Below are 15,512 nucleotides of genomic sequence, written 5' to 3'. Positions count from 1 at the left end.
TCTAACAGTGCTTAGGAAGAGGGGAATTGAGTAATGGCCCATCGGTATTTATATCCTTAGAATAGCATGCAGATTTTACCTTCATGAAATAGTAAATTCATTGCATATCAAGGGAAAAATTCTCATGGTCTTCATTTTCTGTCTTGACTATATGAAATATTACAGACCTTGAAGGGAAGCATCACTGCTTCATATCTGAGGGTACATGCTAATGATCCCCATTAGTTCAGAAATTCCCCCAGGACCTAGGGCTGTAGATGAAGCCAGATCACTATCAGTGTCCCTACCCAGTATTTCCTCAAGAGAGTGACATCCATTCTGTCATCACCATAAACTGTTCTGTACAAACATCATGTTCCATTGAATTAATGGAGGATTGGGCCAAGATCAGAAGAGGCCGCAATGCCTTATCCCATAGGAGGTGCATCTGGCTGGAGCACCTGCATACACCCAGGAAAGAAGAAGACATCCATTAGCAGACTAAGGTCCTCCCACTAGGTCTTGACCTTCTGCCTCCTGATTTTTAATGGTACCTAGAAACAGGCAAGTGAAAATGGTGAGGAGACTTCAGGATATAGGGGTTCAACTCTAAGGCCTGTGCTTTTCAATTAGTTTGTTAAATAGCAAAGCCATGTGGAGTGAATCAAAAAATACCCAAACAGGAAATTAGGAACCCCCTCTTTGTTCTTGGAAAGTTTATTGTTAGTGACAGACACACTGTTCTGGTTTGCTAGCTGCCAGAATGCAACACACCAGAGACGGATTGGCTTTTAATAAAAGGGGATTTATTTTGTTGGTTCTTCAGAGAAAAGGCAGCTAACTTTCCACTGAGGTTCTTTCTTACGTGGAAGGCACAAGATGGTCTCTGCTGGTCTTCTCTCCAAGCCCCTGGGTTCCAACAACTTTCCCCGGGGTGACTTCTTTCTGTATCTCCAAAGGCCTGGGCTGAACTGCAAGTGCTGAGATGAGGAATGCTGAGCTGCTTGGCTGTGCTACATTGTGTTCTCTCATTTAAGCACCAGCCAATTAAGTCAAACCTCACTCATTGCAGCAGACACGCCTGCTAGCCGACTGCCGATGTAATTGGCAACAGATGAGGTTCACATATGGTTGGCTTATGTCCGCAGCAACAAGATTAGGTATGCCCACCTGGCCAAGTTGACAACTGAATCTGACTAACACACACACCAAGACAGAAACGTGCAAAACAAACACATATATCACACTCATGTTATTTGATCATTTCAAAGGAATATTTACCAATTCAAAATGATATCTAAAAGTTGAAATTTAAAGGTGCTGAGGAGACAGTATGAGGAAACACAAAATAATATATATTTTTATGCTGAGATTGAAGTTTGTTCAAAAAAAAACAACTAAATGTTGTCAGGCAGAAGTGAAATTTGAACTAGATCTGATCAGCTATGTGAAGGCTCTTTTATTATAAAGGAACAGTGATGAGACATCACCAGAGTTAAAGCAACAGTAAGCTGTTTTATTTTCTGAAGTGGAGAAATTGTATTAAGAATAATGAGGGATAAGCTTATATGCTGCATAGGATTGGAAATCTGTGAATGTTATGACAAGTAACCTATATGATATGGTAGCTTGTCAGTAAATTCTGACTAATTTATTTCATAACCATGCAATAAATAATTTAACATCAGCAACACCAAAATTAAACTTCTCTGAAGCAGTACACTGCAGACAGCTCCAAGAGTCCAGAAACTGGAGTGATTACAAGATCCTGAAACAAAGTCAAATTATAACCATATCTTATGAGTACACAACAGTGTTGAAATTTGCAAAAAGGTTTAAGCTCACTTCTCTTAAGGGACTCAACAGAATGAAAAAGAAAAGTAAGGAATATCCATAATAAGCTGAATGCCGTAGTAGAGCAGCAGAAATGTCAATAAAAAGTTCTTAAAGGAAAGCCGCAGAGGGAGCAGCCAGAGGATAAACACCAATGGAACCCAGAGAGACTGGGAGACTCGCCATGTTGCTTTCCATGGGAAAAAACTAAGGACTAAGATCTCTGGTGGCCAGCTCCAGAATGCCATAGTCTTAGGGGGAAGGAAGGATCACATAATGCTGCCTTGATTTGGACTTTTACATGCTTCAAAACTGCATGAGACAGAGTTTACAGGAGGTGAAGTCTGGTCATTCAGAGAGCTTGTTTCCTTCCAGAAAGGCCATAAATGGATGACGTATTTTAAAAACTTTCTGAATTGCTGGATTTTATCAGTCCTACAAGAACAAAAGTTCCCCTTCAGGACAATATAACAGAATCCAATCCTGACAGCATGGCATTCATAATGTCCACTGTAAAATCAGAAATTGCTAGACTTCCAAAGAAACAGGATAATATTGCCCATTGAAAGACAGCAGTTAATAGAAACCAGCCAGGAGATGGCACAGATATTGGATTTAAAACACTAATACATGTCAGCAGTTACTATGAAGAAGTTTAAAATCTTGATGGAAAATCTGGACTAAAGGGTAGAAGAACTAAGTCACTTAAAAGTGACTTAAAGGAAATTTTAGAGTAAAAATTATAATACCTGAAATGAAAAATTCAGCAATTTCCAGTAATGGGAAAGAGTGGCAACAAATAAGAGATTTAGCCTTACAAATTCAGCATTTGAAGGGAAAATAGAAGGAAAACATGTTAAGATAGTTGAGGATATTGAAAATTTGACCTTTAAAGGCAAGGAAAAGCAATCCATAAGTTAAGTAGCAAATTAGATAAATTTGAAGACTGTTTTAGTGATCCATTCCAGAATGGATCAGAAAAATCACAAAGTCACGGAAAATATAGAAGAAAATTTAAGCAATAGAGATGACAGAAACAGAAATTGCAATATCCAAATAGATGTTACAGAAGAGTGGAACAGAGAGAATGGGGAGAATGAACTAGTCAAAGAAATGGGAAAGGAGAAAAATATTCAGAAATTCAAGACTAAAGAGAAAATTCTAAAAGCTTTCATAGAAGAAAAAGCGTTGATAGATGAAGGAGCAGTACTCACATTGGCAGCAGACTCCATTTGCAACACTAGATCTTAGGAAACAATGGAGCAATATCTTAAACATTTTGAGAGAAAATTATTTTGAGCCAAAATTTCTATGCCAAGCCAATTTATCATTTAAAAGTGATGGTGAAATGAAGGCATTTTCATGTCTGCAAGGCCTCAAAAATTTATTGCCCACAAGCCTTCTATGAAAAAATTACTGAAGGATGTGCTGTCACTAAATGGAAAAAAATAAACCAAGGAGGAAGAAGACATGGGGGTCAAGAAAAAGTGGGTAAAACTGCAATAGACTCAACACATGGAGATTAGAGAACAACTAGTGATGGTCTGATCTTTCTGTTTCTCAAAGAAGTAAAGATTGCTGAGCCAGAGGAGATAAAGAATGCTGAAGCGCAGGACGAAGCGTCTTCAGAGTGGAATGAGAAAGAAGCCCCTGCCTGGGTGGAAGAAGAGGCCTCAAAGCTGGAAGAGGAGGAGGAGAAGGAGGAGGAAGGAGGGGCCTTAGAACTAGAAGAGCAGCGAAAAGAGGCCTCAGAGTTACATGAGGAACAGGACTCAAGCTTTCAGGGTCATATGGTAGTAGATACAGCATGAAGTTGAGAGAATACCCAGGGATGCCACAAAGATAGAGGATATGACACCAGAGGAGAAAGAAGCCTCAGAATGGGAAATGGAAGAGGACTTAACATGGGAAAAAACAAAGGCCCCCTAAGGAGAAGGGTTAAACTCTATCTCTAAGACGAAGAAAGAAGAGGCCTCACATGGACTTAAATAAATTGCCTTTAACTACTGTGTTTGGGATTCTTATAAGAAACAGTCGGTAAAACGCCAGGTAGTAGTCAAAATCCAGAAGGAAGAGAAAATGGTTATGCTCCAACATTCAGAAATTAGGACATCCTCTCCAATCTTACATTTACCTTCTCCTTCAGACTCTCTGGAGATAAGTTATGGTAAATGGAAAAAGCATTCACGTACAAATTTGATGACTCCATCAGAAGTCACCTCAGTTTTAAGGAAAACTCAGAAAGAAAGACACAGAATTCTGCAGACAGAAAAGTAAACATCCAAAGGAGCAGACTTAATGCAGGAAACAAAGGAGAACTTGAGAAAACTCAAAATTAATAGTTTCAGAGAGATACAAGAAGTGACTGGAAAAGTTAAAAATTATCTGTTAGAAGTCTTGGAAAGTAAAAACTTAATAGATGCATTCAGTAGTATCATGGATATACTTGAAGAAAAAAATCAACAATCTAGAATATAAAACTACAATGCAAATGGCCAAGCAGATAAGAAACAAAGAAAAGATTGAGACATAAAGGATAGAACTAGAAGCTTCAACATTTATTTAATAGGAATTCCAGAAAAAATAATAAAGAAAATGAAGAGGAGGAAATAATTTAAGAAATAATTGAAGAGAACTTTCCAGAGCTAAAGCAAGGTTTGCACCTTGAGATTATCAATGCCTACCGAGTACCCAGTAAGGTTGATGAAATGCGATTCACTCCTAGATACATCTCCGTGAAATTTTGGAATGCCAGTGATAAAGATAAAATCATAAAGGATTCCAGAGAGAGAAAAGAGGTAACCTACAAAGGAGCAAGAATCAGATTGACAGAAGATTTTTCACTGGACACACTAGATGCCAGAAGTAAATAGGGCAAATCATGAAAATTCTGTAGGAAAAAGATTTTAAACCTAGAATCCTATACCCAGCCAAACTGGCATTCAGTTTTGAGGGTAAAACAAGGATATTCTTGGATATTAAAGAATTCAGGAAATTTATTTCTTACATACCCTTTTTGAAATTGAAAGAATTACTGGCGTATGTATTATAGCATTCCAAAGTGGCTACAAATACAGACATACAATATCTTTTCCAATGAACACACACATCCAAAATCAACAGGTAAAACTGGAAAATAAGACACTGCATCTCCACCCAGGAAGTGTAGATTGAAAGCTAAAATCATACTTGGGGCTGAGGGGAGAGGAAAGTTATAGGCATCTAGATGTTGGTAAAGTTGAAGAGTATATTAAGAAATGTAGTGGTAACCACATGAGTTGTACAATGGTAAATTTTCTAGTGTCACCAGGGGAAGGGGAAATCTGTTAGCATAATCATAGAACAGGAAAAGGTAGAGGGAAAGAGATAAAAAAGCAATGGTGGAAAGATGGCTAGATAAGTAGAAGCAAATGCAAAAGGCTGAAATTCTATCAAGAGAAGGATATTTCGTAAATGATCATTTATCATAATGTGTATCTGGGATCCTTGGATTTTTTCCTTTGAATATGTTTACTATATTTTTTAATACAATTTTCTGTTTTACATCTTCTAAAAAAGTTCATAGAGACACTGGCATTTTGAGATTAATTTGAAATATATATTTCTACTCAATAATAGTCAAATTAAAATTATTGGTACAGAGAACAGCATCAGGGTCATAGATATAGGAAACACCTTTTACAAAGTGAAACTACTGAAGTCGTATTTTATGTGTGTGGGACAAAAGGCAGAGTTGTCATGAAGATGTTATTTAAGAAATGTATTAGATAATGGGTTTGAGAAGAGATAAGTTAGATATTTCATGCAGGTTTGTAATATATACTGAACAAATTTTAGAGAATATAAAATGAGATCTGTAATGCATTTTATTTTTATTTTTTTAAATGAGCATTGAAAAGGGTATTATCAAACTCATGGGATTAGGGGGTTTAGCTAATCATCTGTTGGTTACTGGTAAAACTTGTACATTCTCATACTCCTTCCTTGCTCTGAAGTCATTGATCTCATTTCCTAAGTACTTGACAGTATGGCCACTTTTGTTTTAGTATAGCCACTTTTTAAAAGTCAATATTTGCAAGTTTAAATCTCTTTAATCTTCAAGACTAGAAATGCTTTGTACATACACTAAAATCTCCCCTTTCCAGGAACTGAAAAAAGTACATGAAATTGATTTGTGACTTGAGGTGGAACTTTGCATTTTGGAATAATTTCATTCGTGCTCTTTGATCAAGATTTACTGGGAGAAATATATTGTGATCCATTGTAGACACGTACACACTCACAAATATGTGAGTTAAGCAGTTTACAAAATAGTGGCCTACTTTGTGCATGGAAGGTGCTCTACTATCTCTTATTCTATACAATATCATATTTGAAAAACCTTGTGGATATGTGCAGTATTTTTCAATATACTTGTGTGAAATTAATATCATATTTTGGATTTTATTGGATAGTTAATAATTCAAAAAATATTACATGTACTTATTTAGTAATTGCTTATTTCCAGTTCATATAAGTATCATTTTTTATGTAGTCATTCTTTAGCTATAAATATGTGCATTATTTCCAATTATTATCTGTTGCAAACAATGCTATAATGAAAATTTTTGAGCAGGAGAATTTACATTTTGGCCTCTAATAAACGCAAGATATATTCCTAGATGTAGAATAAATGGATAAAAAAACACATTTTAAATATAATGAAAGACTAATGTGTCAAAAAATATATACACAATGTCAAAATATATGGGTATTTTACATACTGATTTTTATTAAGTTCTTTTCAAAGATGCTATTCTATTTTAAACTCCATGATTTTCTGAGAATGTATTAATTTCCCCACATTTTTCCAACTCTGTATATTACCAAGCTTTTCAATATTTAGTGCCTAAAATTTGAATATCTGTATATCTATGTTTTAATTTTTATTTCCTTAATCATGAGTGAGAATATTTGCAATATTTATATACCACTTGCTTGTAAGTGATTTGGTTTCCTCTGAACTGCTTCTTCAAATCACTACCTTTATTTCTGGTAGTTTTTGGTGGTTGCTCAGCAAGCAATAAGAAGTCTTTGAATGTCATGATGAATTTTTCAAATAGTGTCATTATTCTTTATACTTTGTTAGCAGTGCTTCTTTCAATGCACAGTTCTTAATATGTTGTCACGTTTACTTGTATTTTGCTTCATAGTGCAAGAGAATTGAAACTTTCCTAGTGAGGTCTGCCAAGATTTAAGATGATCAGGCCAAGAAAATGCACATGCACAGACACACACTATCATATATTCTTATTGTCATGTTGTACTGGTTTGAAAGTATTATGAACCCTGGAAAAGTTATGAATTAATACTGATCCAACCTTGTAGGGCAGCCATTTCTTTTAATCCTGATTCAATACTGTAGATTAGAAACTTTTGATAGATTATCTCCACAGAGATGTGAAACACTCTGTGGAGTGATCATTTGAGAGTATTATGTATCCCTTAAAAGCCATGTACCCCATAAAAGCCATGTTTTAATCCTGGTCCAATCTTGTTGAGGCAGCTGTTTCTTTTAATCCAGATTCAATACCATAGGTTGGAAACTTTTGATTAGGTTATCTCTTTGAAGATTTGGCATGCTGAATTGTGGGTGTGGCATTTAGATTAGATGGAGATGTGACTCCACCCATTCCAGGATGGGTTTTGCTTAGTTTACTAGATTCCTTTAAAAGAGGAAACATTTTTGAGAGTCAGAAATGACAGAGCTGACAGAAACTTCAGAGCAGAGCTGATAGAGAGCAGAGACACAGATATTTAGCAATGCTTGGAGCCCAGCAGACATTGCCATGGGATGTTAAGCAAGCCAGACCTAGAAAGAGCCAAGGGAAGCCCAAAGATGAAAGTCAGCCCCAGAGAAGAAAAGTGAGGAACCCTCATAAGAATAGAGACTGAAAGCCACAGAACCCAGAAACGAGGGATCAGCAGATGCCAGCCACATGACTACACAGCTGACAGGTGTTTCTGACTCATAGGCTTTCCTTGAATTAAAGTTTCTTTCTTGGATGCCTTAGTTTGAACAATTTTATAGGTTTAGAACTGTAAATTTGTAATTTATTAAATTCCCCTTTTAAAAAGCTATTCCAGTTCTGGCATATCTCATTTGGGCAGCTTGTAAAGTACTACATATTTTGGTACCAGAAGTGGGGTGCTGTAATTTGCAAATACCAAAATGCTGGTACAGCTTTATAATGGGTAAGGGGAAGATTCTGGAAGAGTTTTGAGGAGCTTGACAGAGAATGCTTTGAGAAGACTGCTTGTAGATATGTGGACTCTAAGGATGCTTCTGATAAGGCAGACAGAAATAATGAACATCATTGAAAACTGATAGAAAGTCATTCCTTATATATAGGAGGCAGAATTTGAGAGTGATGAAATTGGATATTTAGCAGAAGAAATTTCCTATCTAAATATGGAAAACGTAGTCTGGTTGCTCTTAGAAACTTATAGTAAAATGTGAGATGAAAGAGATAAGTTGAGAACTGAACTCTTGGGTACAACAAAAACAGAAATTGCTGTTATGTAAAATTCTGGGCTTCCAGAAAGTGGGGCCCCGGTGAATAGGACCCTGTGTGAGGATTGATCTAAGCATAGAAGCAGTCAGCCATTACAGGACAAATGAGGGTTGAAAGAAGAGTTATCCAGAAAGGATCTGTGGAAATTCCTTTTGTATAATGGGCATGATCTCAGCATATTGCACAGAAAACCAACGAGAGTTTTGCGGGATCTGTATAAACAGAACCACTACCAGTCTGGACTAAAAGGGACAGAAAAGGGACAAAGTGAAGTAAAAATGTCTTCAGAGGTAGAACTTTGGAAGTTAAGATCTAGATTCAGGAAACCTCAGGTCAGGAGAGCACATCCACCCATACATGTGGAAAGGGTGAGTTTGCTCCCAGCGCTAGTTTGAAAGTATTAAGTACCCTAGAAAAGCCATGTTTTAAACTTGATCCAAACTTGTGGGAGCATCGATTTCTTTTAATCTTGATTCAACACTGTAAGGTGGAATCTCTTGATTAGATTATATCCATGGAGATGTGGCATGCCCAATTGTGGGTGTGACCTTTGATTAGATGGAGATGTGACTCCACCCATTCCAGTGGGTCTTGATTAGTTTACTGGAATCCTTTAAAAGAGGAGGCATTTTGGAGAGAGTCAGAAATAACAGAGCTGACAGAAACTTCAGAACAGAGCTGACACAGATTCTGATACTTGGAGAACAGAGACACAGATGGTTGGAGATACGTGGAGCCTAGGAGAGGTTACCATGAGGTGTTAAGCAAGCCAGAACCTAGAGAGACCAAGGGGAGCCAAGAGATGAACACCAGCCCCAGAGAAGCAAAATGAGTAACCCCCATAGGAACAGAAACTGAAAACAATGGAGTCCTTACCTCCAACCCCCCATGTACTTCCTCCTCACCTACCTCTCCTTCTTGGACCTCAGTTTCACCACCATCTCCATCCCACAGCTAATGTATAGCCTTTGTGAACATGACAAAACCATCAGCTACACTGTGCTATCCAGCTTTACCTGTTCCTTGGTCTTGGTGGTGTGGAGCGCCTGGTCCTTGCTCTCCTGGCATATGACCACTTTGTTGCACTCTGAAAGCCCCTACACTGCAAGGTGATCCTGAGCCCAAGGCTCTGTGTGGGATTGTGTCTGTGTCCTGGGGCTGTGGGGTGGCTAACTCCTTGGCCATGTCTCCGGTGACTGCAATGACCACATTGTAGGCACCATCATGTGGACCACTTCCTGTGTGAGATGCCAGCTCTGATCTGGATGGCCTGCCAACATGGTGGCTATTGAAGTCACCGTATTTATGCTAGCAGTGGGCATCGTGCTCTCCCCCATGCTTTTCATCCTAGTCTCATATGGCTACATTTGAGGGCTGTGTTACTAATTCGGTTAGCATCAAGGAGGCAAAAGTCTTCAACACCAGGATCACTGTGGTCTCACTCTCCTGTGGAAACATCATCTACATGTATATGCAGTCTGGAAACGGCTCCTCCCAGGACCCGTGCAAGTTCTGCACCCTCTTCTATACTGTTGTCACCCTGCTCCTGCACCCCCGATCTACATGCTCAGAAACAAAGAGGTTGAAGGGGGCGCTGGGGAGGTTTCTGTGGGTAACTAACAGAGTGGAAAGGAGTAAGGGCAAACAAGGCAGCTGGTCATCAACAGTCCACAATCCATGGACTGACTGCCAAATCCATCAAGGGTCACTGAGTGCATCTAGAAGTAACCAGTCAGATCTGGTCTTGGACTATGATTTCCTACTTATTTGCTGTTTCCTGGATTTCTATAAGACTGCTCTAATTCCAAAATTATATGTCTTGATGTATACACTATGCAATACATATTTTCCCAAAACCTCTCTTGAGGATCTATATGCATGACCAAAGAGCAAAGGGAAATAATCAGTTATAATGGTGATTGTCTCTCAGCTTATACCAGAGTGCCAATAGGAAACAGATTTGTCTAATCAGAAATATTTATTTGTTTTAGAATAATTAACTACATTTTTTGGTGCTTTAGTCAGAAGGATCACAAAGCTACTGTTACTGCTCCTGACATGGGCTAACTGGGTATGCATTCCTTATCTGACAGCCATCAAAAATGGAAATTTTGCACAATTTGGTGTTTTCTATTTGCCAACTGTCTATCCAATGCCTTTCATTGACTCATTGTTTTTTCCACACTTCACCCAAGTCTTTGGCATTTTCCCCAAACTCTTGTCTGAGAATCTTGATAAACCAAGAAGTTAACCTATAATTATGATACCTGGGCTATTTAAATCTAAAATTATGTCAAATGATGGTATCTACACCATTTAAATCCTAAAGTGTCATTATTTCTCAGGTATATTTTTATATTAGTGAGAAGAACCTGTTATTTATTAAGTTCCTGCTATATGCCAGGTACACTTAATTCATCTGATCTTCCCAGAATTTATCTGAGGCCATTATGATTTTAAATTACCCCATTTTATCCCCTTCAGGTATATGGCTTGGAAGTTAAATCATTTACCCAAGGAAAATTGAATCATAGATTTGCTCCAAGTCCTCACTCCTAATTTCTGCTGTTTCTACTGATGTGATTTAAAAAATAATTATTTATTTCAACTCAAAATTTCCAAATTAAGTAATCTTCAGATGCACAGTTTAGTGATAATAATTACATTTGAAATATTGTCCTACAATCACCACTGTCACCAAAACTTTTTCATCACCCCAAACCAAAACTCTACACCCATTAGGCAATAACACCCTATCTCCTTCTCTAGTTCCTGGGAGCCTGAACTGTACCTCTAGTTGCTATGTATTTGGTAACTTTAGATATTTCATATAAGTTAAATCATACTTATATGTTTGACTGTTTGTGCACCCCAGAAAAGCCATGTTCTTTAATCCTCTTTCAATATTGTTGAGTGGGATCTTTTTACTGTTTCCATGGAGATGTGACCCACCCATTTGTGGGTGGGACTTTGTGATTAGGTGGTTTCCATAGAGATGTGTCTCTGTCCATTCAAGGTGGTCACTTACTAGAGCCCATTAAGATGGAGCCATTTTGGAAAAAGCTTCAAAAGTGATAGAACCAACACAAGATCTAGACATTTGGAGATGCAGAAAGAAAATGCCTCCAGGGAAAGTCTTTGAAAGGAGAAGCCAAAGGATCAGCAGACACCAGCCACATGCCTGCCCAGCTGATAGGACTTATCAGCCTTTCTCGAGTCAAGGTATTTCTCTCTCTCTGGATGCCTGAATTTGGACATTTTTATAGCCTTTGAACTGGAAACTTACTACTTCATAAGTTCCTTTTTTAAAGCTATTCCATTTCTATTGCATTCTGGCAGCTTTTGCAAGCCAATGCACATACTATTCATGGCATTTTATGTCTAGATTATTTCATTAACCATCTTCAAGGTTGTAGCATATACAAGAATTTCATTTTTTTCTGTGGCTGAGTAATATCCGATTGTATGAATACACCACGTTTGTTCCTCTTTTCATTCATTGATAGACACTAGGATTGCTTTCACTCTTTTGTTTGTTTGTTTGTTTGGGGTGCATGGTCCAGGACTCAAACCCAGGTCTCCTGCCTGAAAGGAGAGCATTCTACCACTGAACCACCTGTGCATGCTTGCACCCTTGCTTCCACTTTTTAAAGCAGATTTAGACATAAACTTGTATACTGTAGAGCTTGCTGGAGCTTGAGTTACAACTTAAATATAAAATGAAAAGGCTAACCACTGCCAGGAAAATATAGAAATATAACACAAATAATATGTAATGATGAGACATAATACAATTTAAAAATAAAAGTTGCATAAGTTCAGATATTTAACAGATAATAACATTAAATTATAAAAGACATAATTGATTGGTGATTTTTCATTAATACTACATGAAAATTAATGTCAATTGTTTATGCTAATATGAAGACCCGAAATAATATAAAGCTAAAAATCATTATGATAAAGTCAGTAAGAAGAAAGTTACAAGGCACACACACAATTTTAGTGGTATGTATATGTAAGTAAATATTTATTAAAATTCTATTGTTTCTTTTTCACATACAAAATTAATTTAAAATTAAAGGCAAAAATGTTAATATTACATTTTGTTGATGACTGCATTGCACACAGTATTACATAAGCAAGCATATTATAAGCATAAATACATTTTTTCTGCATATTAAATGTACACTAATTTAAAAAATTTAATTGGGAAATACATATCAAGAAAAAATAATGATATTCTTGGAACCATTTTTTTCATTTCCTGATATATATCAGGATAGAAATTCCATAAAGTGGGAGTGGTATTTATGTATACATGTTTATATGTATGTGAGTATATACACATATTTGTATACATATATACAAATACACCTGAATACCCTCATGTATATATATATATGGCAGGTGAGATACACATATACACATACATATATATATTTATATATAGGGAATGACTTAAAAATGAATAATAGTAAATTACTATATTTAGCAGGCTAAATTACTGTAAATGTTTAGGTAAATATTATTTAATAGTATAAGAATATGAGTTCTTCTAACAATTATTTCAAAAACATTACATCACTTCCAAAATCAAGTGGTGAGAATGAAGAAAAGTGTATGTTTATAGGCCACATTAATATATTCAGAATTAAATATTGACAAGAATTGCAGAACTTAAGTTATGAGCAATTTGTTACTAATGCTCATTTTTAAGTGATGTTATAATATTATAATACTGATATTTAGGGTAAATAAATGTAACATTCAACATAGGGTTTATATTGGTAAGGTTTTGCATTTTTCATTTTGTCTAGCGTGAAAAGATCTTTTGGTCCTCTATTATTTGCTTCCTACAAATTTTGGGTGCCTTCTGACATAGAACATTCTGCTTAATAGTACTGTGAGGTTCAAATGAGGCTCAGGTGGAAGAAGAGAACTGATCCAATGTCATCTTGCCAAGAGACGTATGAAGAAATTTGTCCATGAGTTGTCTGCATAGAAGTAATAGTTTGGTTTCTGTAAGGTGTCTATTTTTGAAATAATAATTTCATTCTTTATATGTGGCCCATCCTCTTTTATCTTATTCTAAATATGTATCCATTTGTGTGTGTGTGTGTGTGTGTGTGTGTGTGTGTGTGTGTGTGTGTGTGTATGGAGGAAGGTCACCTTCCCAGCACTTTCCTGAGGGCTGCAGCCACATCTTTATTTCGAAGACTGTAGATGAGGGGGTTGAGCATAGGAGTGACGATAGTGTAGAAGACAGAGGCTACTTCGTCCTGCAGCGCGGTACGGTAGGATTTTGGGACAAGGTACATGACGATGGCTGTTCCGTAGAAGAAAGACACCACAATCATATGGGAAGAGCAGGTTGCCAAAGCCTTTCTCATTCCTACCTTTGACCCTAATCTCAACACAGTAGAGAGTATCTGCCCATATGAGGCCATAATGACAGATATTGGAATGAGGAGGACCAAAACACCACTTACAAAAAGTCCATCTTCATAAGAAGAAGTATCGCCACAAATAACCTTTAGGAGTGCTGGGATCTCACAAAGGAAATGATGGATTTCCCGAGAAGCACAGTAAGGGAGATTCAGAACATATATAGTGTGGACTAAAGAATTGAGCAGAGAAGCCAGCCAGCTGCCAGCCACCGTGAAGGCACAGACTCTAGGGCGCATGAGAGCTGAGTACCGGAGAGGGTGGCATATGGCCACGTAGCGGTCATAAGCCATGACTGCCAGCAGAAGGCACTCTGCTGCAGCAAGGGTCGTGAAGAGAAAGAGCTGAATCCCACAGTTCACAAAGGAAATGGTGTTCTTCCCAGACAGGAAATCAGTGGCTGCTTTGGGGAAAATATTGGAGCTGTACAAGAGGTCCATGATGGAAAGTTGACTGAGAAAGAAGTACATAGGCGTATGCAGTCGAGAGTCCGACCAAATGAGAATCAGCATCATAATATTGCCAAAAAGTGCCATGAGAAACATCAAGAAGATGAGAGAGAACAGGAGATTAGGGGATTGAATGTCATGGAAAAGCCCCAGGAGAACAAAGTCAGTTCCAGTGCTGTAATTGGACCATCTCCCCATTCTCTCCTTCTGAGTTCATTATCCTGGAAAGATCAGAAAAAAAACTTTAATCTCACACAATTTGGGCCCACCATCATTTTACTATATGCCAACTTCATTCCCTTTCTTAGTCATAAAATGATAAGTATTAACATGTTTTCAACTACTTTCAACTGTATCTCTACCACACAATTGTTCTCAGTATTAATGTGATGTCAGTGCATGTTGATTTAAAATAGTTTTCGCAAAAATTACCCAGACACTACACTTTCTGCATTTTAAAGTAATTATATTTATACCCCTTGAAATTTGGATATTAAATGAAATTTGTTTAAAAATAATATATTCAGACATATAATCTCTATTTCTGCTTCTATCTCTCAATTTCTCAATCTCTAGCTCTTTAAATTTACCTATTACATCTATGTCTATTTCTATGTTGATATCTATATTGACAAAAAAAATCTCCGTATGTGTCACTTTCTATTTCTTTTTTCTATTCCTATATATGGATATATCCAACTCAGATATTTAAAGACATTCTCTGGTTTTCCTTAGTTCTGATTTGCAAGAGGTAGAGACTGTTTAAATGGGATAGTGTTGACAATTAATCTTCTATACACCTACATGATGTATTAGTTTCTTATATACACTATATTATCTTTATAATTTATCTTCAAGGGATAACTTTTGTTATTTTCAAAGGGAAGTTTGATTTCCAGAGAGAATGATAATTTTGCATATTTTGAGAACAGTTAAAGAACCAGCACCTCAATCACATGGAAATGTTTCCAGCTTCCCTGTTTCTTTACTTCAGGATGTTACCTAATACAGCCACTGAAAGGGAAATCTTGTTTAAGTGTTCTTCATTTTGAAATTAAGTTGGTATGTTTGTCTTTATTTATTTATTTAGTAATTTGAAAGCTGGAAACATAAGAACATCGCAATACTGAAACCCAGTATCAAACAAATACTTCCTGAGTGCAATTCAGTAATTTGACTCTATATTTATTAAAGTGTGTTGGTGACATGACAAACCAAAAAACAATGGAAACAAGCAAACAAGCCAAAG

General features: G+C 36.8%; 1 protein-coding gene across 1 annotated transcript; it reads right to left on the bottom strand.

Moving 5' to 3' along the window:
- Positions 1-13,534: 13,534 nt before the first annotated feature.
- Positions 13,535-14,284, bottom strand: LOC143664809 (olfactory receptor 2AG2-like). Its single transcript, XM_077138181.1, has one exon. The coding sequence runs from the start codon at positions 14,282-14,284 to the stop codon at positions 13,535-13,537; it is 750 nt and encodes a 249-aa protein (XP_076994296.1).
- Between the last annotated feature and the right edge of the window lie 1,228 nt (positions 14,285-15,512).

Source organism: Tamandua tetradactyla, chromosome 20 (assembly GCF_023851605.1).
Source record: "Tamandua tetradactyla isolate mTamTet1 chromosome 20, mTamTet1.pri, whole genome shotgun sequence".
Classification (NCBI taxonomy): domain Eukaryota; kingdom Metazoa; phylum Chordata; class Mammalia; order Pilosa; family Myrmecophagidae; genus Tamandua; species Tamandua tetradactyla.
This window is presented reverse-complemented; position numbering and strand designations above follow the sequence as displayed.

Coding starts and splice junctions, on each gene's coding strand:
- LOC143664809 (XM_077138181.1), bottom strand. CDS start 14,284: ATGTACTTCTTTCTCAGTCAACTTTCCATCATGGACCTCTTGTACAGC.